General features: G+C 51.8%; 1 protein-coding gene across 2 annotated transcripts in view; it reads left to right on the top strand.

The window, feature by feature from the left end:
• The first annotated feature begins 2,122 nt into the window (after positions 1-2,122).
• Positions 2,123-24,737, top strand: part of TMEM114 (transmembrane protein 114) — a 63,195-nt gene continuing 40,580 nt past the window's right edge. Inside the window, exons 1-4 of one of the 2 annotated variants that reach the window (XM_032459470.1) lie at positions 2,123-2,473; positions 2,777-2,857; positions 10,520-10,657; positions 11,965-14,285. In XM_032459470.1, coding sequence (XP_032315361.1) covers positions 2,254-2,473; positions 2,777-2,857; positions 10,520-10,657; positions 11,965-12,197 — 672 coding nt within the window. In that variant the 5' untranslated portion in view covers positions 2,123-2,253 and the 3' untranslated portion in view covers positions 12,198-14,285. Of the gene's footprint in view, positions 2,474-2,776; positions 2,858-10,519; positions 10,658-11,964; positions 14,286-24,737 lie in introns of those variants that run through there. The other variant, XM_032459469.1, reaches the window with a different exon arrangement.

Below are 24,737 nucleotides of genomic sequence, written 5' to 3'. Positions count from 1 at the left end.
TTAACTGGGTGTTTCGTGTTTTTATATGCTACGTCTGGCAGCCATGACACCTTATAGCTCAAATGGGTAGAGTGGGACCAATTCACCCTATCTTGGCTCCAGGAGCCGTAAGGTGATCCATGCTTGGCCAGTCAGTGCATCCCATCCCCATCACTCATAGAGGCTGGTTCGGAGACGGGGGATATGGGCTTCAGTTCTGGAAATCTGGCTTACACCAATTGAAAAAGAGATTTGTTCTTTTTGTTGGGGTTGCTAAGCTGTGAAAGGCAGCTCTTGGGCTCCAACAAATGAGAAACTGAACAAGAATGAAGTCAAGGGAGGAAAAACAATTGAGGGATGGAGAGAAAGGCAGAAAGAAGAGATTAAACCTTAATGACATTATTAGGGGTCCTGGAACCAGCCTCACTGCATTTTACCTTCATCTAGGCTCCCTAATGTTGATGGAACAGTTGGGGACTGTCTTGATGGCGGTGCAATTGATGATAACAATAATGATGCGACCGAGTTGAAGGCGAAACCATCAGTGGGGATGGTTATGGGAGAGATCAATCTTAATCATGGTGGTGGTGGAAAGAGTGATGGAGTAGAAGGGTGTGTAAAATCAAGGGGAGGATATGTTCTTGCTGGTGATAGTTCTGTTCAGGGTGCTCCTGCTGCTGCTAATGAAGAGGAGGATGTCAGTGATGATGATAAAGAGGGTGTCCGCAGCAGAGTGGAGCGGCCGCCGGAGATGCCTGACGCTCTGTTCTGAGGAGCAGGCGGTGCGATGGAGCCAGCCAGGCCAAAGAAACAGAAGCAGCCAGAGCGTGAGGAAAAGCGGGTTTTGGGTCTGGTGTTGCTGCGCAGGGAGAACTGGGTTCCCACGACTGTGGAGGGACCACCCCCCAGAGATTCTGGCATTGCTCGGGTACCACTTGCTGGAGCAGCAGAAGGCCCTGCCCAAGGGGTCGGGGAGGCAGTGACCCCACAGGGAAGGGGTGCTGTGGCAGCCGCTGCACTTGCTGCTACCCCCAGCACCGCCTGAGCCCCAACTCGGCATCCCGCAGGATGCCGACTCCACCCAAGCTCTGGTTAATGATCCTCTCCACAATTCATCAACTTTTGGGTCTTGGTGCAATGCTTCCTTAAGACTATGTCACAAGAGTGCCAAGATTTAGATCTCTCAGCCATAAGGTCATCTTCCAGGGGCCCTGGCAGGGCAGCTCCGGGGGGTGGTCATCTCCATCTTCTAGAAGCTTCTTCCCTGTACTGCTTTCTGCCATATGATTATGATTATTTTCTCAACATTCCTTGCGTTGAAAAGGCTCGGAAGCCTACACCATACACTTCTTAAGGGCAGGGGCTGTGTTTGAGTTGTTTACGGCTATATTTGTAATATAAACTATAGTGTCTGTCACATAGTAGGCGCTCAAGAACTACTTCTCGACATAATGAAAGGTTTTATTGTGGTGGTGGTGACGGTAGTACTGGCGGTGGCAGTGAGGGTGAGGAACAAAGACTTTGGGGGTAGGGGTGATGGACTCAGAGGACCCGGCCTAGCCCATTGCTTTAAAAAAGCTTTTATAGAAACCAAATCTGTCTTTTCCCTCTGTAGCCAGCCTAGAAAAATCAACTGAAGGTGGATTTTGGAGGAAGGGTGATTGAAGCTGGAGGGAGAGGCTATTGAGGATTACCTCCAATCCTTAGGGGGACTGTTATGTCCATCCTGTCTGTCCTTCTTACTCCCCCAATTTGTGAGAAGGCCGCCCTCCCTTCCCCACACCACCCAGTCTTTAGAACTCGGCCAGTGGGGAGCCCGGCGCTGTGCGCAACGGAGGAGGGGGCGCATGGTTTGCTGTGCCGGGAGCCGCGGGAAGGGCGGCGGAGGGGACTCCTGGAGCATCGGGCGGTAAGAGGGAAACTGAGATCATGGTGTCGGGAGAGAGAGGGCTGGAGAGGAAAGGCAGAGGCCCAGCAAAGTAGGGAACAGCCGGGGGTTCGTGGAGAGTGAGGGGAGGGACAGGAGGGAGAAGGGGCTGGGGGAAAGTGAGGAGCGGGCGTGAGAGGGTGCGCTTGGGCTGGGAGTGGAGGGCTGAGGTAGCGTTCAGGCTGGGATGGGGTCTGAGGGAGGAGTCCTTGCAGGTCCTAGCGCGCAGGTGAGGGGCTGAGGGGCGGAGCCAGGGTCGAAGGGAGGGATCGCGGTCCAGAGGCCGGGGTTCCGACTCGAAGCTCGCAGGCACCGGGGGCGGTGCTGGGTTGGGTTCCGGCTCGGCGATGCGGGTGCACCTGGGCGCGCTGGCCGGCGCGGCGGCGCTGACCGGGGCGCTGAGCTTCGCGCTCCTGGCAGCCGCCATCGGCACGGACTTCTGGTACATCATTGACACCGAGCGGCTGGAGAGGAGCAGCCCCGGGGTGCAGGACCCGGCAGGGGCCGCCAACAGCAGCCAGCTCGAACCTCTGAGCTCGCACTCCGGTCTCTGGCGGACCTGCCGGGGTAAGGATGCACCCAGGGACCCGAGGCGCTGGCGGCCAACGACCCTCGCGTGGCGCACGGCTGGCCTGGAACCTGTTGCTTGGCGCGCCCCCCTCCCCCAAGCCCCAGAGCGCAAAACTCGGTGTGTGCGGCGGGAGAGGAAGGTGGGCAGAGGGCTGGGGCTGCCGTCGCCCTTCCGAGAGGGGCTCTAGCTCCTCCGCGCCCGCCCTCCGGCGTGGACCATCCAGGGCGGGTGAGGGCGAAGCCGCGGGCCGGGGTCCGGACTCCGGGGCCCCCGCCAACCGATTCCTCTGTCCCATGCAGTCCAGAGCCCGTGCGCGCCGCTGATGAACCCCTTCTGGCAGGAGAACGTGACCGTCAGCGACTCGAGCCGACAACTTCTCAGTGAGTCCCGGGAGGGTGGGATGAGGAAGAATCCGGGGCTGGACACCAGTTTTGGGAGCTTTTCTCCAAAGAGCAGGCCGGGGCACGGCGGCGGGAGCTGCCGGGGCAGCTTCTGACACCGGCGGGGGGGAAATGGGGTTAGGGGCATGGGGCGCGGCCCTCTTGCTCCACCTGTAACGTTGTGTGGTTGGGGATTCATTCGACAAACGTTGACTGCAGGCTTTCTGCGGGTCAGGCACCGAGCAGGTTATGAAGCCCCAGGCCATGCGCTCAAGGGGCTGGCAGATGAGCTGGCGAGACCGAGGTGGATGCGCGCAGTAATATTTTAGAGTGACAAGCAGCACGAGGGAGCGTGGCTGGGAGGCCGAGGAGACACCTGAACCAGCCGAGGAGGTGACTGTTGAACAGATAGGTCTTATCCCACAGACCAGAAGGCACAGCCCCTGTCGGCCTTCTCTGCATCCTCAATGTTGAGGACAAGCGCTTGGCAGCAGCAGGGATGTAGTAAATATTTGTTGACTGCTTCAAGGGAGGCAACCAGAAGGCAGAGAATAGCCCCCTCTCCTCAGGGGCTCTGTGCCTGTTGTTCATGGCTGATTTCCCAGTGCCTGGCACAGTGCTTGGAACTCAGTAAAGGCGTGAGGACTGAATGTGAGAAAGCAAACAGGCTGAATAAACACTGGAAGAAGGAGGGATAGAAAAGTAATAGTTGAAATTACTGAGGCTTGCAGCCGGCCAGATACAAAACTGAACACTTTCCATCTGTGTTTTCATTTAATCCTCATAGACTCCCTACAAAGTTATTGTCATCTCCATTTTAATCTTTGTTTTTCCATTGAGGAAATTGAGGCCCAGAGAGGTACCATAGAAAGAACCTGATGAGGAAATGAGGACTGAGTTCCACAGACCTTGAAAAGTGTGGGCAGTTTTTGATAGACTTACTGAGGCTTGGGCATGTGACTCGTAAGAATAAAGACAAGACCCCAGCATGGCCCAAAAAAGCTTCCAGGATCCCTTTCCAACTCCACTCTCCCCTTTGCTCCTTCCTCACCAACAATGCTGGCCTTGGGCCAGTTTCTGGAACGTGCCAAGTTTCTTCCCACCACAGGGACTTTGCACATGTTATTCCCACCACCTGGAGTCTTCCTGTTCCCATTGTTCCAACTTGACTTGGTTAGCTCCTACTCATGGTACAGGTTGTGTGACATTTTTAGAGTTAAAGTCTGACTCTTTCGTTAGACCATGAACTCCATGAAGGCAGAGACCATATCCATATTGCCACTGCTGGATTCCCAGTATTTATCATAGAGCCTGGCAGAGGGGTCCACGAGCCAAGGTTTGCTGAGCAGGTGTGAGAGTGAATGCAAACTCTATTATTTAGAGGTGGAACTCAGTCCGTATTTGTTGATTGAATGAGTAAATGAATGAACCAGACCGTTTCTCTAAAGTCCAGCGGTATGTTGGGAAATATTAAACAACTGGCTCTCTGGAGGAGGGGAGAGTCTTGATTTGTGGCACTTGCCAATTTCTGTGGTGTATATATTCCTATTGTGGTCAATTTCAAGCTGGCAACATGATGTCAACTGACTCCCCAAATGCCTGAAAATGTAACAATTGACTCTGATACAGTCTAGCTCCAGCACACCTCTGTGTAAAGTTCCACTGAGGGAGATGTCCCCCAGACGCCTGGAACCTGAGGGGGTCGAGGAAAGGAAGCGGCCTCACAGACTCTGTCCTCAGCCCCAGGCTGCACCAGGAGGAACTTTGGGTGTTCTCGGAGCACTGCTTCAGGAATAATCAAGAATTTCTGTCCATGAAGTGAGGGAGATGGGGGTCAAATCCCAGCTCAGACCCTTACCAGGACCCTCTGTGATCCTGGGGTAGGCATCTTAACCTCTGAGCCTCAGTTTCCACATCTGTCAGTTTTTAAATTTATTTATTATTATTATTTGGGGTGTGGAAGGGAGGTAATTAGGTTTATTTATTTTTATTGGAGGCACTGGGGATCGAACCCAGGACCTTGTGCATGCTAGGCATACACTCTACTGGGCAATACCCTCCCCTTCCACATCTATCAGAATGAGACATAGAACCAGGAGGGGGTGTGGTCAAGAGTCCACAAGCTAGCTGGATGAAAAACTTGACCTTACCCAGGACCTCATCTAGTACCTGGTTGTCGTGGGATCTCTCTGTCTTATGAAGGAATAATTTGATATAAAAGTGCTAGATATGTAGTAAGTGCTCAATAAACACTAGTCCTCTTTACCATTCCTTCCAGCTTCTCTTAGATGTCATTACAGCTATGGTGTGCTGGCCCCTGGCTGGGCTGGGTGCTGGCATTCAGTCTAGGGTGAATTGGATGGTTAACTACAGTTGGCACTGGTCTGGACTCTTTGTGAAACTTGGTAATGCACCAACCCTGTGTGCTGCAGGATTTTGAGAAACAGGCAAAACTCACATTCACAGTCTGTTCGTCTGTTCACTCCTTGGATCCAGGTCTAACCCCCAGCTTCACCACCAACTAGATGTGTGGCCCTGGGCAAATTCCTGTACCTCTCTAAGCCTCAGTTCCCTCATGGGCAAAATGAAGGTAACTGTCATCTCCCTTCATAACGTTACTGCGAGGGTGAAATGGGAGAGCGTATTTAAAGAGCCTCACACAGTGTCTGGCCCCTGCGTGTCATAAGTGTTAGCTGCTATTATTACCATTGTATCGTCCATGACAGACAGGAGGCTGCCCCTTCAGACTGCGTGCTTGCTGCAAATCACCCCTGGAGAGAACTTTCCCCCAGAATCTCTATCCCCAGGAAGAGTTTAGAATGTTGTCCAAGTTCTTTTATTATATGAAGATGTTTCATTCCTTTTAGAACCTGCTGCAGAGCCCAGAGAAGAGAGAGGCCAGTTGACAAGCAGCACGTTCTGCGAGTCAGCGTCCTAGACAAAGCTTTGCTGGGGGGTGGGGTATAGGAAAACCCACTGATTCTCCTTCTAAGAAAACCCACGCAGGCAGCTGACTTTAGTACCCAATAAAAATCTTACCTTGCTTGGATATTTTGTCTTCCTGATTAGCTCTGGGGATGTCATAGGTTTGGTTCCTTGGCTAGGGACTGGAATTAATTTTGCTGAGGGGCGGGGAATGGTCATCAAATTCAGCACAGTTTAGATAAAAGAGCCATAGTCTAGAACCAACCAGACTAGCTGTATCAGCCAGGAGTGTCTTGGTGGCAAGTGACAGAAACTCAAATTATACTCGTTTTAACCAGAAAAGGAATTGCTGGTCCACTAACTGAAAAGCTCGAGCCTGCTGGGATCCAGAGAACTAAACTCAACTTCCTTCCTCTCCTTTCTGGGCTTTGCTTCTGTCTGGGTTCTGCATTCAGCCAAATCTCCTCCGGTCTTGGCAACCAAGCAGAATGAGCCTGTTGCCCAATAATTCTGCAAAACCTCCAGGCAGGTCTCTCACTGGGCCAGACTGGATCACATTCCCAGGTCTGAACCAATCACTGTGGCCAAGGGGATGCAATGTGCTGATTGGCCAGGCTGAGTCAAGTGCCTCTTGTAGCACGTGTCCGGGGGGGTGGGGTGGGTGGGTCAGCCTCATCATAGATAAGGGCCCACTTCTCACCAGCCGTGGGACTTCTGGCCAGTCACCTGCTTCCATAAATGGGCTGTTTTGAGATGAAATGAGATCATATAAGCAGAGCACCCAGCATGGTACTACCTAAAGTTCTCCAGTTGTGGTCTCCTCCTTCTCTAAGTCATATTGCCTCCCTGAGCCTCAGGCTTCTCATCTGTAAAACAGAGCTAATCACATTTGTTTGTGTACTTGGCACATACTTATTTCACTCCTGGCACCGGGCTAGCTGCCAGGGACAGATCGTGGTGAGACTGGTGGGGTCCCTGCCACATAGAACTTAGTGTCTAGTGCAGGAGGCAGATAATCAACACATGGACCAATGACTAAATAAGCAAAAAATGGCTTCAACTAGTAGTAAGTGTCACAAAGAGAATACAACAGGCACGTGATAAAAGGTGGTGGGGAAAACTTTCAACGGAGTGGTTGAAGGGCAGTAAACTGAGTCAGTGCTTAGAGAACAGGTGCTGTGTGCCGGACCCTGTCCTTCGCTCTTTACATGTTTCAACCCATTTAATCTTCAAAACAGTTCCATGATCCTCCTTACTTTTCAAACGAGGAAACCGAGGCACAGAGAGGTTAGGTAACTTAACAAGGTTCGCACAGTAACTGCTGGATTTGGGATTTGGACTCAGGCAGTTTCTACTCTTTTGGAGTGATGCTATACTGAGTGTAATTTCAGTAGAACGTGAGTGTGCTAAGATCAGAGGCCGTGGCAGTCCAGAGGAAAAGTTCCTAGCCTGTTTCTTGCATTCTGAGTCCCATTCTCCCACACTGCCTCCTTCAGTGTTTTATTTTTTTTGTAAGAAGACTGTTATCAGGTCCATCTTGCTATGCAACAAGCCCCAGGCCTAAAAGCTGGATTTCTCCTCAGCGTGGATCATGGAACTACGTGTGACCCCTGCTCATCTCTCCAGGGGCAAGAGATACAGGCGTGCTTCCTGATACCTTCTGCATTGGGGTCCTGGTACACCCCCTCTCCTCTTTTGGGAACACTGTCCTCCACCTCTCAGCCCTCATCTTACCTCCAGGTCTCAGCTGAGATCTCCCCCAGCCCTTCCTAACTTCTAGGCTGGGTTAAGCACCCCTAAACTTTGTCAGCTTTGTCAGTGGTTCTCTTCCAGCTCTGACACCTCACAGCTCATCAATCTTGAGCAACTGACGTAAGTACCCTGAACCTCAGTTTTCTCATTTGTGAAATGGGAATTAAAAACTCCTACCTGGTGGAGCCTCAGGTATTTGAGGACAAGAAAGGAAAAATTATTCTCACATTCAGTACTCATGACAGCTTGGCAAATCAGAGCCCATGGTCCAACTGACAGGTGAGGAAATGGGCTTTTAAGAGATAATGTTGTTTGCCTGGTAAGAGATGGAGTCAGGATTTGAAGCCAGGTCTTTGTAGAGTCCGGCTCTTTTCCATATCGCAACATCGCACCTTGGAGATCATGAAATAACTAAGATGCAGCCCCCATCCTCAAGGAAGCCATGTTCTGGTGACAACAGACTCCAAATATTACAAAAATTGAAAAAGAAAAATCCACTTCCTTACCAGGCGTAATAGGACTGAATAGCTCTGAGCATCTCCTGGAGTCTCAAAGTCACACTGAAAGATAATGACATTTCACCCTTTGGGAAAAAGTTCCCGAGACTTTCTTCTTTTGCCAGCGCTTCTGATGTTTCTGGAGAATGACACATCTCTGTTCTCTTTAAGAGCAGAACTATTACTTCACTCACCCACCCCGGGGCGTCCAGACCTCGTAAGCATTCCGGAAGCCTGGTTTTCCCATTGAGCTGTTCTTCAAACAATGTGATAATGGAACATTCACAGTTTTCCTTGGCTTGAACATCTTGCCTTTTTTCTGGTTTGCTTCTCCTTGCAACAATGTATTTCTGAGTCAAAAAGATCTCCTGCACCTGGGTACCCATTTGCTCTTGATGAAACAATGACATGTCAACATTATCAATATTATTCATTCTATTCTGTAATCTTAGCTCTCAAGTGTTGAGCTCCTACTGTCTTGGACTGAAAGGCACCGCTCCCCAAAAGGTATGTCCACGTCCTAACACTTGGTACCTGTGAATGGGACCTCACTTGGAAAAAGAGTCTTTGCAGATGTAATTGAGTTAAGGCTCTTGAGATGAGATCACTGAAGATTAACTCGTGGGCTTGAAATCCTACGACAGGTATCCTTGTAAGAAAAGGAGCATCACAGAGGACAGAAAAGAAGTTCATAAGAAGAGGGAGGTAGACACTGGAGCCAAGGAACGCCAGGGATTGCCAGCAATGCCCAGAAGCCGGAAGAAGGGAGGAAGGATCCTCCCCTAGAGCCTCTGGAGGCTCTAGGTTCTGCCGACACCGTGATTTTGGACTTAGGGCCTCCAGAACTGTGACAGAATAAATTCCTGCTGCTATTAAGACACCTAGTTGGCAGTAATTTGTCATGTCAGCTCTAGGAAATGAAAACCACCACCTCATCTATAGAAGTGCCCCCTGCTCACCACCCAGCCCATTTTTCTGCATCATCACGCTCATTACCTTGGTGACACGTGGTCTGGAATTATCCCCTTTGTTTCCTGCAGGTCTGTCTCCTGGACTGGACTATGGTCTCCATGAGGGCAGAGACTTTGTCCCCTGCAGCGTCCCCAGGCCCTACGTGGCCTGTAGACATTTGTTTCTGAATGAGATGTGGCTGGAGATGGGGGGCACTTCCAAGTAGCGCAGAACGCGGAATCAATATTCGTGTCCCCAGACGGCAGTCCTGAAAATCAAAAAATAACAAAGACTAAGGCACATGAAAAAAAAGAAAACCCACCAAAACCCCCCAAAAAACTAAACCAAATTTCAGCAGGAGAGCTTACAACGCTCCCAGGGGGAGCCCCAGTTCTTGCCCGGACATTTAATTGAACGAGTACGTGGAGGCAGCCGGCAGCGTGTCTGGGGACCTCACATGCGGGGCTGTCGGGCCCAACCAACTCCAGGAAACCTCATTAATTTCTAAATGAGAAATGATTTCATTTCTCAGCCATCGTCTGGGGGCAATGCCGTGCAGGGGACAGATCTTACCGAGCCAGGTTCCCACACCAGCTGCTGTGCGTCCTTGCCCAAGATTTTTCCTTAAGAAAGGAGGGAACGAAGGAGGGGAGGGAGGGAGGGAAGGAGGAAAGACAACTACAGGTCTTGTCCCCTGTAATCACATTTTGTGCTGCGACAGCCCTGGGAGGGAGATCAGCCTTGTTTCCTTGACTCGCCAAGGAAGAGACTTGAAGACAAGGACCCTTGTCCCTAATGAGGTCACATTCAGGGGTACCTGCTGGACATGAATTTGGGAGCCACCTTTCAACCCACTACATCCCTCTGCTGTCTACTCTCAGTATAGCGACCAGGGCGACCTTTAGAAACTGAAGTTAAATCCTCTGATTCTTCTGCCCTAAACTGTCTGGTGGCCCCATCTCATTCAGAGAGACGTTCAGAATCTTCGCCCCCTCCCTTCTGCACGGCTGCCTCCCTCCCCTCCTTCAGGTCTTGCCTCGAATGTCACTTCCTCAGTGGAGCCACTGCTCTGGCCCCTCCCCTGCTTTATTCACTCCCCTCCTCATGTGTCTGTCACCGTCTCTCAACTCTGTCGTTTATTTGTTCGCTGCCTGACTCCACGCACTAGAACGTCAGCCCCACCAGGGCAGGAGTCTTGGCGGATCTGCCGCTGAATCCACCGAGCCGGGGACAGTGCCTGGCACAAAGCCCGCACTCCACACGCATGTGCTGAATGAATAAGCGAATGAGTGACAGTACCTCACAGGGTGCGTGAGAATTAAGTGAGATGATACTTACACAGCACAAAGCCTGGCCCGGCTGAACCTCAATAACTGTTGTTATTTATTAATAACATTATCATTATCGGCATTAGTAGTAGCAGTAGTGTTAATTTCCCCCCCAGTATTTGGGTGCTGGCCCACAGGAGGTGCTCAGTGAATGTTTGCTGACTGACTGAAGGATGTTAGTAACCAGCTGTCCTCCTCTCTCCCCTAAGCCATGCACGGGACGTTCGTGATTCTGCTGCCACTCAGCCTGATCCTGATGGTTTTTGGGGGGATGATGGGGTTTCTGAGTTTCCTCCTGCGAGCCTCCCTCCTCCTCCTGCTCACGGGGACCCTCTTCCTCTTTGGAGGTAGGTGCCCACCCTGCACAGGGCCTGGGTTCCAGGAGGGGCTGCACACAAACACTCAGAAGGGAAGAGGGTGAGGGTACCATCACCTCTAGGGCTTGGTCCCCCCTCCCGTGACCTCACAGCTGGAAGCGATGAGTGCTTTCCAGCCCAGGGTCCCTGGGTCTGTGGTCCCAGGAGAGAAGCAGCTGGGTGAGAGCAGGTTCTGAGAATTGCCTTCATTATTTCACAAAAGAAGCTGTGTTGTGAGAGCTTCAGCATCAGGGCTGCGGGCTAGCAGGAGATCCTCACTCTCTCATGTGCCCCTGCCATCCTGAATTGAGTTTAATTGATTAAATGCTGTCCTGACACGTGATTGATTAAAATCAGGCAATGGCTGGATTTCATAGATGGGATTCAGCACAAGGCTGGTCATTTTTTAAGATTAGCAGATTATGGGATTAGCAGAGTTTGCGATTAGCAGATACAAACTACTAGATATAAAGTAGATAAATAAGGTTCTACTCTATAACACAGGGAACTACATTCAATATCTTGTAATAACCTATAATGAAAAAAAAATTTAACTGAATCACTTTGCTAAACACCAGAAACTAATACAACATTGTAAATCAACTCTACTTCAATAAAATAAAAAAACCAAAAACAAAACAAAAACAAGAACAGTGATGACACATACACTCGGAGGGGAAAAAATAAAAGGAATGCCTGGAGGTGAGAATGCTCTGAGGCTCCATCTCCTCCAACCACCTGCTATTATTAGTATTGGCATTTATAATTCACTGAGTGACTCATTCTCCAAACAGCTCCTCCCCAGTAGAATTCTCCCTGATGGAGAAATTCTGTAATTTGTCACGAATCAGACTACAAGCACCTGATGTGTGGCAAGTGCCAATGAGGGGCTGAGACGTTCATTTAAATTAATTTAAGTTTAAATAGCCACGTGCGCCAGTGCCTATGGGACTGGATGGCGCATTTTAATTAAACACGGATGGAGACTCGCTGTGTGCTAGGTGCTGTTCTGGGTGCTGGCAAATCCAAGGTGAGCCCTTTGAGAACTCACAATTGGGGCAGACAGATATTTGTTAAGTTTGCTTGTTTCATAAATAAATGCAAAATTGCAACCCTGCCTGGGGTAGTGAGGGAGGGCTGGGCGGTGCTGTGAATCAACGGGGGTGTGCCCAGCTCCAGCGCTGGGATGCGGGGATGGATGGGAGTTACTGTGGTAGGAGGGGAGGAGGGTGCCCTGGGCAGAGGGACCAGCAGTGGGAGGGAGGGGTTTGATCTACTCTCCTCTGTTGCCCTTGCAGCCCTAGTGACCCTCGCTGGCATCAGCATCTACATCGCATATTCAGCTGCCGCCTTCCGGGAGGCGCTGTGTCTCCTGGAGGAGAAGGCCCTCCTGGACCAGGTGGACATCCGCTTTGGCTGGTCCCTGGCCCTGGGCTGGATCAGCTTCGTCGCCGAGTTGCTCACTGGGGCGGCCTTCCTGGTGGCAGCCCGCGTGCTGAGCCTGAGACGGAGGCAGGACCAGGCCATCTGAGCCTGGATGCCTGGTCGTGATGGGAGGGAGGGGCTTGGCCTGGGGGCCTCATGGACCCATCCAGGTGGGCTGTGGCCTCCTCTTGCACAAAGGCCACCACCTGAGAGCTGCTGTGGACTGAGCTCTCGGCCTGGCTGTCATCTCAGTGCTGCCTGGCGGGGTATGTGCTGAGTCCATGCATGTGTGCGTCCGTGTGGGCTGGAGGAGGCCGAGGGAGTGCAGAATCCACAATAAAACAGAAACACCCTCTTCGTAATATACAGAACTTACCAACTGCAACCTCCCTGTGCCTCCTTTGGCTTCATTTCATCCTTACCTCTGCCCTTTGGATGAGCTCCTCCTCTTTGTTAAGGAAATGGAGGACCAGAGAGGTTAGGTACATTTTGAAAAGACACACGGCAAGCTAGTGGCATAATCTTGGCACTCTCTCCAAGATCAGCACTCTCTCCTTTATCACAGCTTTTCTGAGCAGGTCCGTGGCCAGCTGGCTGCGATGCGGTTCCTGTGTGTAGAGGATGCTGCATCTCAGACACTGGGCTCCATGCTTCACGTGACCTGGAACCAGGCAGGAGGGCACTGTGGGAAACCCTGAGGGAAGACAGCGGAGATCTGGGCTTCTCAGCAAGCAGGTGGCAGATGTGTCCTCTCTGACCCCAGCCAGGCTCAGGCTCACCTGGTCGAGTCCTGAGTCTCGAGCAGAAAAGGCTCAGTTGGTGTGATGATTCTCAGTGGCCAGCGACTTGCTTTTGAAACAACACAGAGTCATCCCAGAGATGAAAGCCCCTCTTGGACAGTCAGGTAGTCAGTGGTCCCCTTCATGCGTCACTTCATAGATGTCAGGAGGCCTCCGAGGGAGGAGCTGAAGGATCAGCAAGCTGGCGATGAGCAGGCAGGGAGACAGGCAAACCTGTGATGCCCAAGACAGACTCATCAGCAAGCTCACCAGGAGAGGGAAGAATCACCAGCACTCACAGTGCAGAAGAATAATCCTTATAATCTTGCCATGATTGTCACTCTGACATCACCCTCACCACGACGTCATTACTTTCACTCTGACATCACCATCCTGACCGTGACTTCATTACCTTCACTCTGACATCCTCCTCCTCATCAGAGCATGACCATCGCTGTGACTTCATCGTCCTTCCCACGGCATGATCATTCTCACAGCTGACATCCATTGTGTCATCCCCTGCTGTGCACCTGCACTGCTCTACATGCCCATCCGTCAACCAGTCGTTCAACAAACACCCACTGGAAGCCCGTTTCATGCTAGTGACCCTGCCAGAACAAGCCCTTGCTCTCTGAGCTGCCACACCATTGAGGAGAGACGGAGGCAGATGAAACACATGGTTGTCGGCGAAGACTATGGAGATAAGCGGTGCAGGGTTCAGGTGAGGGAACTGAGGCACAGACGGGTTAGGGAGAGAAAGGTACATCTGGGACTGAAATTCAGATCTGCCGGATTCCAAGATGACTCTTTCCATTTCTGCCGACCCTGTCTGCTCGTGGGTTCAGGATATTGCTGCTGCTTCCCTTTTGGTCTTGCTGGAAAAGCACAAATTGAGTGGACTGCTCACAAGCTCCCCCCTGTGGTGAGTGAGGACGGTTGCAAAATCAGTTACTAGGCTGGGCAAGAGAGATGAAAAAAGTTTTCACAAAGTTGAGAGCAACCGTGCTAGTGAGAGGGTGGTCTTTGCCGCCACCTGCTGGGCATATGGTAGAACTGCGTCAGAGGCTGGACTTGATCTCAAATTGGTCCAAGGACATTTGTTTTCAGCCCTGAGTGTCCAGCAATAGATTAACACTGGAGGGCAGGAGTTCTCAACTGAGGCGATTCGCTGCTCCCTCTCTACCTGGGGCTTTTGGGGATGTCTGGACACAATTTTGGTAGTCATCACTGGGAACGAGTGCTACTGGCATCTAGAGGGTATGCTCAACGTCCACAGTGCACAGGACGCCCCCACAACAAAGGCTTTCCTACTCCACGTGCCAACAGCGCCCAGGGTGAGAAACCCTGCTAGAGGAATGGAAAGGAGTAACAGGAGAAAGCACATGTGTACTCAAGGAACTGACAACATAGTTGAAAATAATCTCATGCATTCAATAAATATTTCCTAAACACCTGCTAAGTGTCAAGAACTGTTCTGGGGTCTGAGGACACGTTAGTGGGGATGGATGACAAGACCCCTGCCGTTACGTGGAAACAGACGGTACATACATGAACCAAGAGTACGTATGAGAAATTCACATAGCGAAGAAAACAGGGTCATGAGATGGAGGCTGGCTGGGAGGCACTACTCTAGGAAGGATAGTCAGGGAGGGCCTCTTGGAGGAGGTGGCATTGTGCTGAGACTCAAATGAGAAACCTGCCATGTGGGGAAACATCAGACCAGGCAGGTGACAGCAAGTGCAAAGGTCCTGAGGTGGGAAAAAGCTTATGTGTTTGAGGAAAAGTAAGAAGGAGCGTCGAGGGAGAGTGGTAAGAAGTGAAGTTAGAGAGGTGAGAAGGAGGCAGAGGAGGTGGACTGGGTGGTGCCCATGGTCCAAGGTAGGAGGTGTTGATGATTAAGCTGGATTTGGGATTCTATTCTATCCCATCCCATCCCATCTCATTCCTATTTGGGAGCAATGGGACACCTCCAGAGATGATGCAGACGTGCATCGGCTTGAAGACAACAGTTCTCAACCCACATTTCACATTAGCATCATCCAGGGACTTTAAAATATAACCAAACTTCTAGCAACTGAGCCCAAAGGAATCAAAACCTCAAAAGTGGGCTTGGGCACTGGTATTTTAAAAAAGTTCCCCACATGACTGTGCTGTGCAGTGAGGGTGAGAACCACAGCTGAAGACCCTTTGTCCCACTCCTGAGCATGTATCAGGAGAAAACTCTAATTTGAAAAGATACATGCCCCCCAACATTCATAGCAGCATTATTTACAATAGTAAAGACATGGAAACAATCTAAATGTCCATTGACAGATGACTGGATAAAGAAGATGTGGTATACGTATTATACAATGGAATACTACTCAGCCATAAAAAAGAAAACAATGCCATTGGCAGTAACATGGATAGACCTAGAGATTACCATACTAAGTGAAGTAAGTCAGACAGAGAAAGACAAATACCATATGACATCACTTGTATGTGGAAACTTAAGAAATGATACAAACGAGCTTATTCACAAAACAGAAGCAGACTTATAGACATAGAAAACAAACTTATGGTTACCAAAGGGAAAGGGGTTGGGAAGGGATAAATTGGGAGTTTGTGATTAACAGATGCACTCTACTGTCTATAAAATAAATAACAAAGTCCTACTGTATAGCATAGGGAACTATGTTCAATATCTTGTAGTAACCTATAATGAAAAAATATATATATATACAACTGAATCACTATGCTGTACACCAGAAACTAACACAACATTATACATCAAATATACTTCATTAAAAAAAAACTCAAATGCTGGGAAATTCAACAACTGAAAAAAAAAAAAAAAAGACCCTTTGGTCTGGTGAGCGGAGAGCAGAAGGCAGAGAGGGGCTTCTCCCATCATCCAGGTGAGCGATGAAAGGTCGGACCAGGTGGAGGCATGGCTTAGATTCAGGGTGGGCTCTGAGGATTGAGGGGAGGTGACTTTTACTTATAAAAAGGTAAACAGGACAAGAAGGAGGGGTGAGCAGGTGTGTCCCCTTTGCTGTGGGACCTCAGCCCGGACCTGTGTGCTTTGCTCCAGATCTGGCTGGACCCCCTGCCATGGACAGTCCATGGTACTGGGCCACTCCCCTCTCAGAGGGGACTCTACCTGGCAGTGAAGAGTCATTCATTCACTCGCCCATTAATCTGTCATTTACTCACTGATTCATCCATCCTCCCTCCCTCCATCCATCCATCCATGAATTTGTTCATCATTTATATATTCATGCACTCATTCACTCATCTCTTCATTCACTTCTTCACTCATACACTCATTTATTCATCTGCTTATTCAGTCATTCCCTAATTCATACACTTGTCATTGACTTGTTCGCTTATCCATCCATCACTCATTCCCTCATGGCTTCACTCACTCATACATTTATCACTCCGTTCACTCATTCGTTTAACAACTACTTACTGGAGGTCAGATGTACTGTTTGGAAAACTGGGGGTTTAGCCGTGAACAAAAGTGGCCAAAACCCCTGTCCTCACAGAGCTGACATGTTTGAGACAGACAACCAACATTATGGGTAAAACAGGGTAAGCCACCTAGGAAGAGGTTCTATAATGAAGTGGAGGAGGGGACAGGGACAGGTGTTCAGGGAGTGTGACCTAGGCAGTGACTACAGTGTCCCATATGGTGCTCTGCTGAGCAGGACTGAAGGACCTCTTGGACCTAATTTCACACTGATTAATCAGTTCATGAGCGTTTTCTGGGCCCTGACTGTAGAGTCAGGGAGGGGAGTCTCCCTGGAGGCCAGACAGAGGAGGCTGAGTGAAGACGCAGCCTCAGTGTCTCCAAGCTGACCTCGTGCCTCTTCCCAGAGAGGCGCCTCAGTGCTGAGAGGATCCCGGACACGGCGAGGGGAGGAGTCCAGGGGAGCCCAGATCTCACAGAGCAGACACCGCTGCCCCATTTTGCAGATGAGGAGCCTGAGGACCCGGAAGGAGAGGACTCCCTACCGGTGGGAGAACCAGGACCCAGACCCCGTCTCACCCAGTGTTGTCATCTGTTTTCTTTCTCTGACAGCCCGGGGCGGCTGGCTCCCCTCCCTAAGAGTCAGTGGCCTGGATTTCACTTACAGGGAAAGAGGGAGCAACCCTTGGTCTTGCTCATCCTCCCCATGAATGACACCCAAAGGCTGGGACGCTGATATGAGGCCTCTGTGAGCGCTGGGGAGACACGTCACCTCTGCCCTGTTCTGGCAGCGGCCTGCGCTTTCCCAAGTATTTACAATTAGGTCCCCCTGGAGCGTATGGAGGATGGCAGTGGGTGGTAGGGAGAGACAGAGGGAAGGACAGAACAACAGGTGGACACACACACACAAACAAGAGACCCAGAGGCACACGAAGTAAAAGAGATAAAGACAGGCAGAAACAGAGAGGGCTGGACGGCAGGCTGCGGAAGACAGTGAAGGGTGGGGCTGCGTCCCGAGAGAAAGAAGAGAGAAACAGGAAAGAAGGGCAGAGACCCCGAGGGAGGAACAGAGAGAAATGGGAAGCAGAAAAAACCAAGAAACGGACAACGAAAAACCAGAGACGCAGAGGACTCAGGCAGCGGCGAGACTCTCGGATTCAGAGGGTGGCGGAAAGAAAGGCGACGGTGAGCTTGTCCCTCGCTGGCAGGCAACCTGGGGAGACCCCCTGCGGCCCCCAAGGCAGCGCAGACCCGCGGCCCTCCTTCCACCAACGGCCCTGGAGCCCTGGCTTTCCCCCTTCCCGGGACAGACTGGTCACCTGGCTCGGGGCGTGGGGGTAGGGGGGAGTCCCCGATGCTCTGGAATTTGAAGGCCTCTTGGGATGCAGGGGCTACTGGACTGGGAACGGATGAGGAGGAAGAAGAGACCGGAGAAGTAGGAAGACTGGGATGAGGAGGCGCAAAGACGCAAACAGCATCCACTGTGCACCCACTGCACACCAGGCACTCCTCACCCGCGTGATGGGGCTGGATTCTCACAGCAGCCCCGAGGCCGGCGCGGCGGGCCCCGGGCTGCTGATCGGGACGCACAGCCTCCGGGAGGCCGGTGGCCCGCCGGTACCACACAGTCCTCCGCACAGAGCCAGGCTTCAGAGCAGGGTCATCGATGCCCAAGCTCTGCTTCTCTGCTTTGTGTGGTCCCACCTGCATTTCACCTCTTCTCTGATTCTCCTGGGCGGGGGCGTACATTTTATTCTCAACCTTGTTACGTCAGCCGTGGGGGCCGTGGGAGGACGGGGCTGGGGGAGGACGCAGCCCCAGGGGCGCAGCACGTGTTTTGCCATCTCCTTCTGCCGTCCTGCGTGCTGGGTGGGTCCGGCCACTGGAGGAAGGGGTTTCTCCAAGGTGCGAAGATGCTTGTCCCAGTCTCTCACCATCGCGGTTGCCCAAATCTCTGTCCTGGAGGATAGCAGATGCTTCTCCAGCAGGGGCTCTAAGACCCCACCAGGATCGCATCTCAGCCCAGCTTAGACTAGGGAGCCATGAGAAATCAAGAGAGGTCCGAGGAAGGCCGGAGCAGCCTGATGCACCTACTCCAGCTCAGTGGTGTGGCTGTGGGGAGGTCCCTGCCTCCCTCTGGGCCTGTGTCTTCTTGCCTGTAAAACGGTCCCATCTATTGTCCTTCCCAAGCCCTCTTTACCCAATTCAGTCCCACAAATGTCTCCTGAGAGCCTTTTTGTGCCAAATCATCTGCCAGGTAGTGGGGACACACCAGTGAGGAAAACAGATGGTCACGAGGTCCCGATAAATCGGTCAGTTGCAGATGTGATTTTGAGGTCTAGGAGGTCTGCTTCGGGGCATGGCATCCACTGTTCTGCTGGCCTTCTGGTGGCCAGAGTTATCCCACCACCCTCTCTTTTAAGCAGGGGCCCCCACTCAGGGGAGGAGAGACTTTGTGAGGCTGAGGCGGCCAGGAGGCGTGGTTTAGGGAGGCTGGGGTGTGGGGTCAGGCAGCCCAGCACCCGGGAGCTCCCTCCTCTACTTCACAGATGTGTGACTTGGGGAAGTTCCTTCTCCTTTTTGAGCCCCAGTTTCTCATCTACCAGCGGCTGTGTGCTTGTCACAGGAGGACTGACAGATGGCAAAAGAGGAAGCCACCTCACCGCTGCTCAGATGTCCCAGATTGTCCCTGGGAAGCGTCTCCCCAGTGCTCAGCCATGAGTCACTGTCATTTGCTCTGGCCTCTTGTAGAAGACTCCTGGGAACACCGTTTAGGGTGGGACACCCAGCACGCAGGCCCTTCTCACACCGCGGAGCACGTTAGAGTTCTCCACTCAGGCTCCTGCTTCCCATCGGAGCCTTGCTGCTGCCCTGCAAGGAATGGGCAGCCGCCACGGTCCCCACTGAGGGACACACCTGCAGAGGCTCAGTGAGGCCAAGGATGCACCAAGGTCATCGACCCAGCACTGAGACTCAGCACCGGTCTTCTGATGGCTGAGCCAGGCCCCATGCTTCTGCCTGGCCGCCCAGCATCTGGGTCTGGGGACCCCCTGTGACACCGACTGTGGCGCGGCTGCACCTGGGACTCCTGGGTTTCGAATGCGTGCAGCTCTTTCGTCACAACCTCATTAAATCGACAGCCTTGTGCCTGCAGTGCGTGGGGACCTCTTCCTGAAAGGAGGACATGGGGATTCTGTCAGAACATCGACATTTGTTCCATATTCATTTCTATTTCCTCAATTAGAAATGCTTAATTTAACGGAATACTTGGAGCCTCAGAGGAGGAACAAGCATGTGATGACTAATAAAATATTTATACGCTGGGAGAGCTGATTCCCCCATCCCCTGCCTCCTTGCTCCTTTGTGGGGCTCCCTCCCTCCTGCGCCCCCCTGGGTTATTGAGTCATTGTTTGGAAGCAGCCTCGGGGAGCCCGAGGGGCCAGGTGATGGCTCTCCTGTGATTCCCGGAGGCAGCCATTGGTTTTTCTCCTCACCTGGAACTTGGTCCTGATTTTGCACCACGGAACCAGATGGTGTCAGACCTGGATGGGATAATGTCCGCATCTGAGCTTCACCTTTGACCCATGAGGTCCTTAGAGGTGAGGTGTGTGCTCAGGGCGCTGTAGTTGCTGGCCTCACAAGGGGACTGTTGTGGGTTCAAGGGTATATACTCCAGAAGATATGCTGAAGTCATAACTCTAGTACCTGTAAATGTGACCTTATTTGGAAAGAGGGTCTTTGCATTTGTAATTAGATTAATTAAGATGAGGTCATGCTGGATTGGGGTAGACCCCAAATCTAGTGACTGGTGTCTTTATAAGAAGGTCATCGGGAGACACAGATACCCAGAGAGGAGGCCAGGTGAAGACAGAGGCAGAGATTGGCGTGATGCTGCCCTAAGCCCAGGAACGCCTGGGGCCACCAGGAAGGATCCTATCCTTGAGTCATCAGAGGGAACACGGCCCTCCTGACACCTTGATTTTGGACTTTCAGCCTCTACAACTGTGAGAGATGCATTTCTGTTGTTCTAAGCTGCCCAGTTTGGGGGTACTTTGTTATGGCAGTCCTGGGAGAGTAATACAGGCACCATAACAGGGTGTTTTTTAAAAAATATATATTTTTGTTGAAGTATAGTCAGTTTACAATGTTGTGTCAATTTCTGGTGTACAGCACAGTACTTCAGTCATACAGGAAATATACCTATGTATATATTCGTTTTCATATTCTTTTTAACCATAAGTTGCTACAAGATATTAAATATAGCTCCCTGTGCTCTACAGTATAAACTTGTTGTTCCTCTATTTTATATATAGTAGTTCGTGTCTGCAAATCTCAAACTCCCGATTTATCCCTTCCCACCGCCTTTCCCCCCCAGTAACCACAAGTTTGTCTTCTGTGTCTGTGAGTCTGTTTCCAGGGTGGTTTTAAACATCAGAATAATAGTAACAGCTACACCATCAAGTACTTCCACGTGCTGCGATCCCGGCTCTCCTTCAGTCCTAAGCTGCCTGTGAGGCCGGCGCTGTTACTGTCTCTTCCACGATGAGGAGACTGAGGCTTAGGGATGGGAAGCAGCTGCCCAAGCATGCACCCCTGGTGAGAGGGGGGTCTGGGGCTGGGCTGAGGCTGGGTGAGTGGCATCTGTGCCCTCGAGCACCACCCCTGCCTGTTTTCTTTGCTGCTGTGTAACAAATTGCCCCCTTCTCTGCAAACCGTGGCTGAAACCAGCAATGACTCTTTTACATCTCTTGTGGTCTTTGAAGGTCAAGAATTCAGGAAGGGCCCAGCTGGTGGTTCTGGTTTAGTCTCCTGTGCAGCGGCTGGGCCTGGAGCAGCGGCTGGGCCTGGAGCAGCGGCTGGGCCTGGAGCAGCAGCTGGGCCTGGAGCAGCAGAGGGAGCAGCGGCTGGGCCTGGAGCAGCAGAGGGAGCAGCGGCTGGGTCTGGAGCAGCAGAGGGAGCAGCGGCTGGGCCTGGAGCAGCAGGGGGAGCAGCCCAGCAGGCTGAGGGCTCCTCCCTCTCCGTGTCTCCTCGGGGTCTCTCTGCCTGGCCTAGATTGGGCTCCCTCACAACGCAGTGGCAGCAGGGCGGCCAGAGGCTCAGGGGTCCAGTGCAGGTGCTCCAGGGAGCAAGGCATGAGCTGTGCTGCCTTTTGCAGCTTAGCCTCAGAGCCGTGTGCGCCCCTCTGCTGCCGCCACAGGCCTGTCCTGATTCACGGGGAGGGAACACGCCCCCCCCCCCCGACCTCCCTGGGAAGAGTCTCAGGGGCACTTCCTAAGAAGAACATGGGGGATTGGAGGCAGTGTTGGAAGCATCTTCAGATGACACCCCCTGCCACCCTCTCCAAGAGTAACCTGCTTTCTTAGTCCTCACTCATTCACTGTTTCCACCTGCAAGGTCTCAGCCGCACGCCTGCTCCAGTCCCCAGCAAAATCCCAATGATTTATCCGAGTCCTCAGCAAGAGAGAAGGCTGCAGGGAGAGGCAGGGGCCAGATCGTGGAAGTCACAGAGAGGAGCACAGAGGCCAGTGGGGAGGTTTTTTAGAAACTGGTAAAATACATACAGAGTAAAACTGGCCATTTAAACATTTTTAAAATGCACAATTCAGTGGCATTTAGCACCTTCACAATGTTATGCAACCATCACCACCATCTAGTCACAGAACGTTTTCATCACCCTAAAAGGAAATTCTGTACCAAATGGGCAACTTTATGGAGGCGGTGACACTTTTGTGATCCTCTAGAAAGATCTCTCTGCCCATTGCTGGGGTGATGGGCTGAAGGGGAGGCTGGTGGGGCTGGAGGGATGAAGGCCAGCAAAGTGGCTGCTACTCGTGTAGATGGGAGAACGAGGTGGCCCAAACGGGGCAGAGGTGATGGGAAGGTGAGAAGAATTCACAGCTGGCGGCGAGGCAGTCGGATTGCTGAAGCTGGTGAGTGGGTGATGTGGGCAGATGATACCAGCTTCCCAGATGGAACCATAATGTGAGCGGAGCTGTGATTTACAGAGCTGGAAGATGCCGGAAGGCAAGCTGACTGGTGGTACTGGGGGAGAGGAACAGGCAGTGAGTTCATTCTGGAGGATATTGAGTTTGAGACTCTGGGGGACATCCACGTGGCCACGCCCAGGAGGCAGTTGGCAATACTTCTTAGGACAGAAGGTTGGATCAACCAGGACTTCTCGGCCTCCACCCTGGTGACGTCTGAGCCCAGGGGACTCTGTGCTGTGAGGGCCACTCTGCACACTGCAGGATGTTGTACCATCTCTGAACTCTACTCAGTAGATGCCAGCTGCACCCCCTTCCCAGTCACGATTGTCAAAAATATATCCAGATCCTGCCAACTGTCCCTTGGGGGGCACGATTGCCCTGGTTGAGAACTATTTGGTCCAAAGCTTTGGAGGGTCACCTGTGTCTAGACGGCAGTGTAAGCCTTTGGGATCCTTGAGACGCTCAGAGGGTCAGTGAGAGAGAGGAGAGGCCCCATGTGTCCGTGATAAACACCAGCTCTAATGGGGCAAAACTGAGGAGAGCACAAGGCTTATGGAGAAGGACGGACCACGGAGAAGGAAGGACAGAAAACCCCAGAAATGGGCAGATCGTGGTGCTGTGTGCTACCCACACCCCCCTGTGTCCACTGATCCCTGAGTTCCTATTTGTACTTTGGGGCTGGGGGTGGTGGGGGCTTCAGAGCAGGCTGGCTCAGAGCACAGGCCGCATGTGTTATGGTGGACGGATGCCTCAAGCTCCTTGTGCCTGCACTTCCTCCGCCGTAAGACAAGGTTAATGTCAGTAACCGCCTTGGGTGGGGGGGGGTGATTACACGCGCAGATGCCGCACAGAGCTTAGAACGGGGCTTCTGCTCTGTAAGGGTAAACCCGTGTCGCTGTCCTCAGGGTTCTGCTCATTTCCGGACCTCGGACCTCGCCTTCACTTCATGGATTTGATTAACTCCATGATTCATACATTCAGTGAATACATATGGGAGACTTTGCACTCCCCCTGGGGGTAGAGAAGTGAGCAGAATGAAACAGACCCCGCCCCACAGAAAGCCTGGTTTGGGGAGGGCTGGGGGAGACAGACATTAATCAAGTGTCACGCGCATAATTACAAACGGAGACAAGCGCTGTGACGAAGGGCGTGAGGCTACGAGAGGCCAAGATGCAGACGCCTGCTCTGCCCAGCTCTGGGGCAGCTTCTGAGTTTGTGGGGCCCCAACACTCCACCAAGGGAACAATTCCAGGCCGGAAGCCCTCTCAAAGGCTTCTCTCATTGTCCTGGAGAAAGGAGTCCTGTGAAGCAGTCTTAGGACCTGTGCTTTCTACTGAAGGGGGGTTTGGTCCCTTCACATTTAGCTTTGGATTGAAATGCCAAGGACTCAAAATAGGGATGAGAATGCCGAAAAACAGAGGCAGCATTAAAGGTGTTTCCTTCACCTCCTGGCTCTTCTGGAGAGAACCGCCTGCTGGTACAGGCTGATATTAGTACTGATGGTGGGGGACAGGGGACACATACACACACACCTTCCCTGAAGCATTTTCCTGGCAGGATGGATGCCACCTGGTGTGACAGAAAGAACTCCTGGTTAAAGGCTCAGAGATTTGAACCCTAGTCCAGTCTCTACATCCAAGCCCATGGAATGACCTTGAGCTCAGGCCGTCCCCCTCCTGGACACTAAACGTTCAGTCACTCTTGCACTGGAGTCCAGGCCTTGGGGTGGAGCCCCGCGTGGAGAGGGGGCCTGGGGGAAGGGCAGGGTCAGATCCCATCTTCACTTAAAGATGCTGTTTTTCTGTTCATTATGGATATATGGAGGATAATTTGATTTAAAAGCACTGCACCACAGTGTTGTTTATCTGGATGAGTGAGTCACGTGGTGCTCCCTTCTGTTTCGCACGCAGGGCCAGTGCTCCACTTGCCTCACCCTGGTTCTGATCCACGTGGGCCTCCTGCTGGCCCCACCCTTTATCTTGGGGGTATTGGGGTTGAAAATGTCCTTCTGGACATTTGGAGGACATCTTAGGGCTTTCAAAGCTCGTGCACTTTTGAGATCTCTTTTCGAAACTTTGGCTGCCCCAGAGAACACTCAGTACGTGGGCTGTTGGTCACCCATTCACAGATGAAGAAACTGAGGTCCAGGGAAAGGAAACAGCTTACTCAGGTTCATAGATCAAGCTACCAAACATGGGAACTAGGATCAGATCCCAGATCAGGTGGATTTTTCTGTTCCATCCCCTGGACAGTTTGGCAGGCACAGTTTAATGGAGCAGTAGATGACGTCAATAATATATTATTACTTTTCCCATTCACAACGTATTCATTATAGAAAATTTGAAACATACTTTTAAGCAACAGAAAGAGAATAAAAATCTCTACGGGTCCACCACTCAGTGATGATGCGTGTGAACATTTTGGTT

Source organism: Camelus ferus, chromosome 18 (genome assembly GCF_009834535.1).
Source record: "Camelus ferus isolate YT-003-E chromosome 18, BCGSAC_Cfer_1.0, whole genome shotgun sequence".
NCBI lineage: Eukaryota > Metazoa > Chordata > Mammalia > Artiodactyla > Camelidae > Camelus > Camelus ferus.
This window is presented reverse-complemented; position numbering and strand designations above follow the sequence as displayed.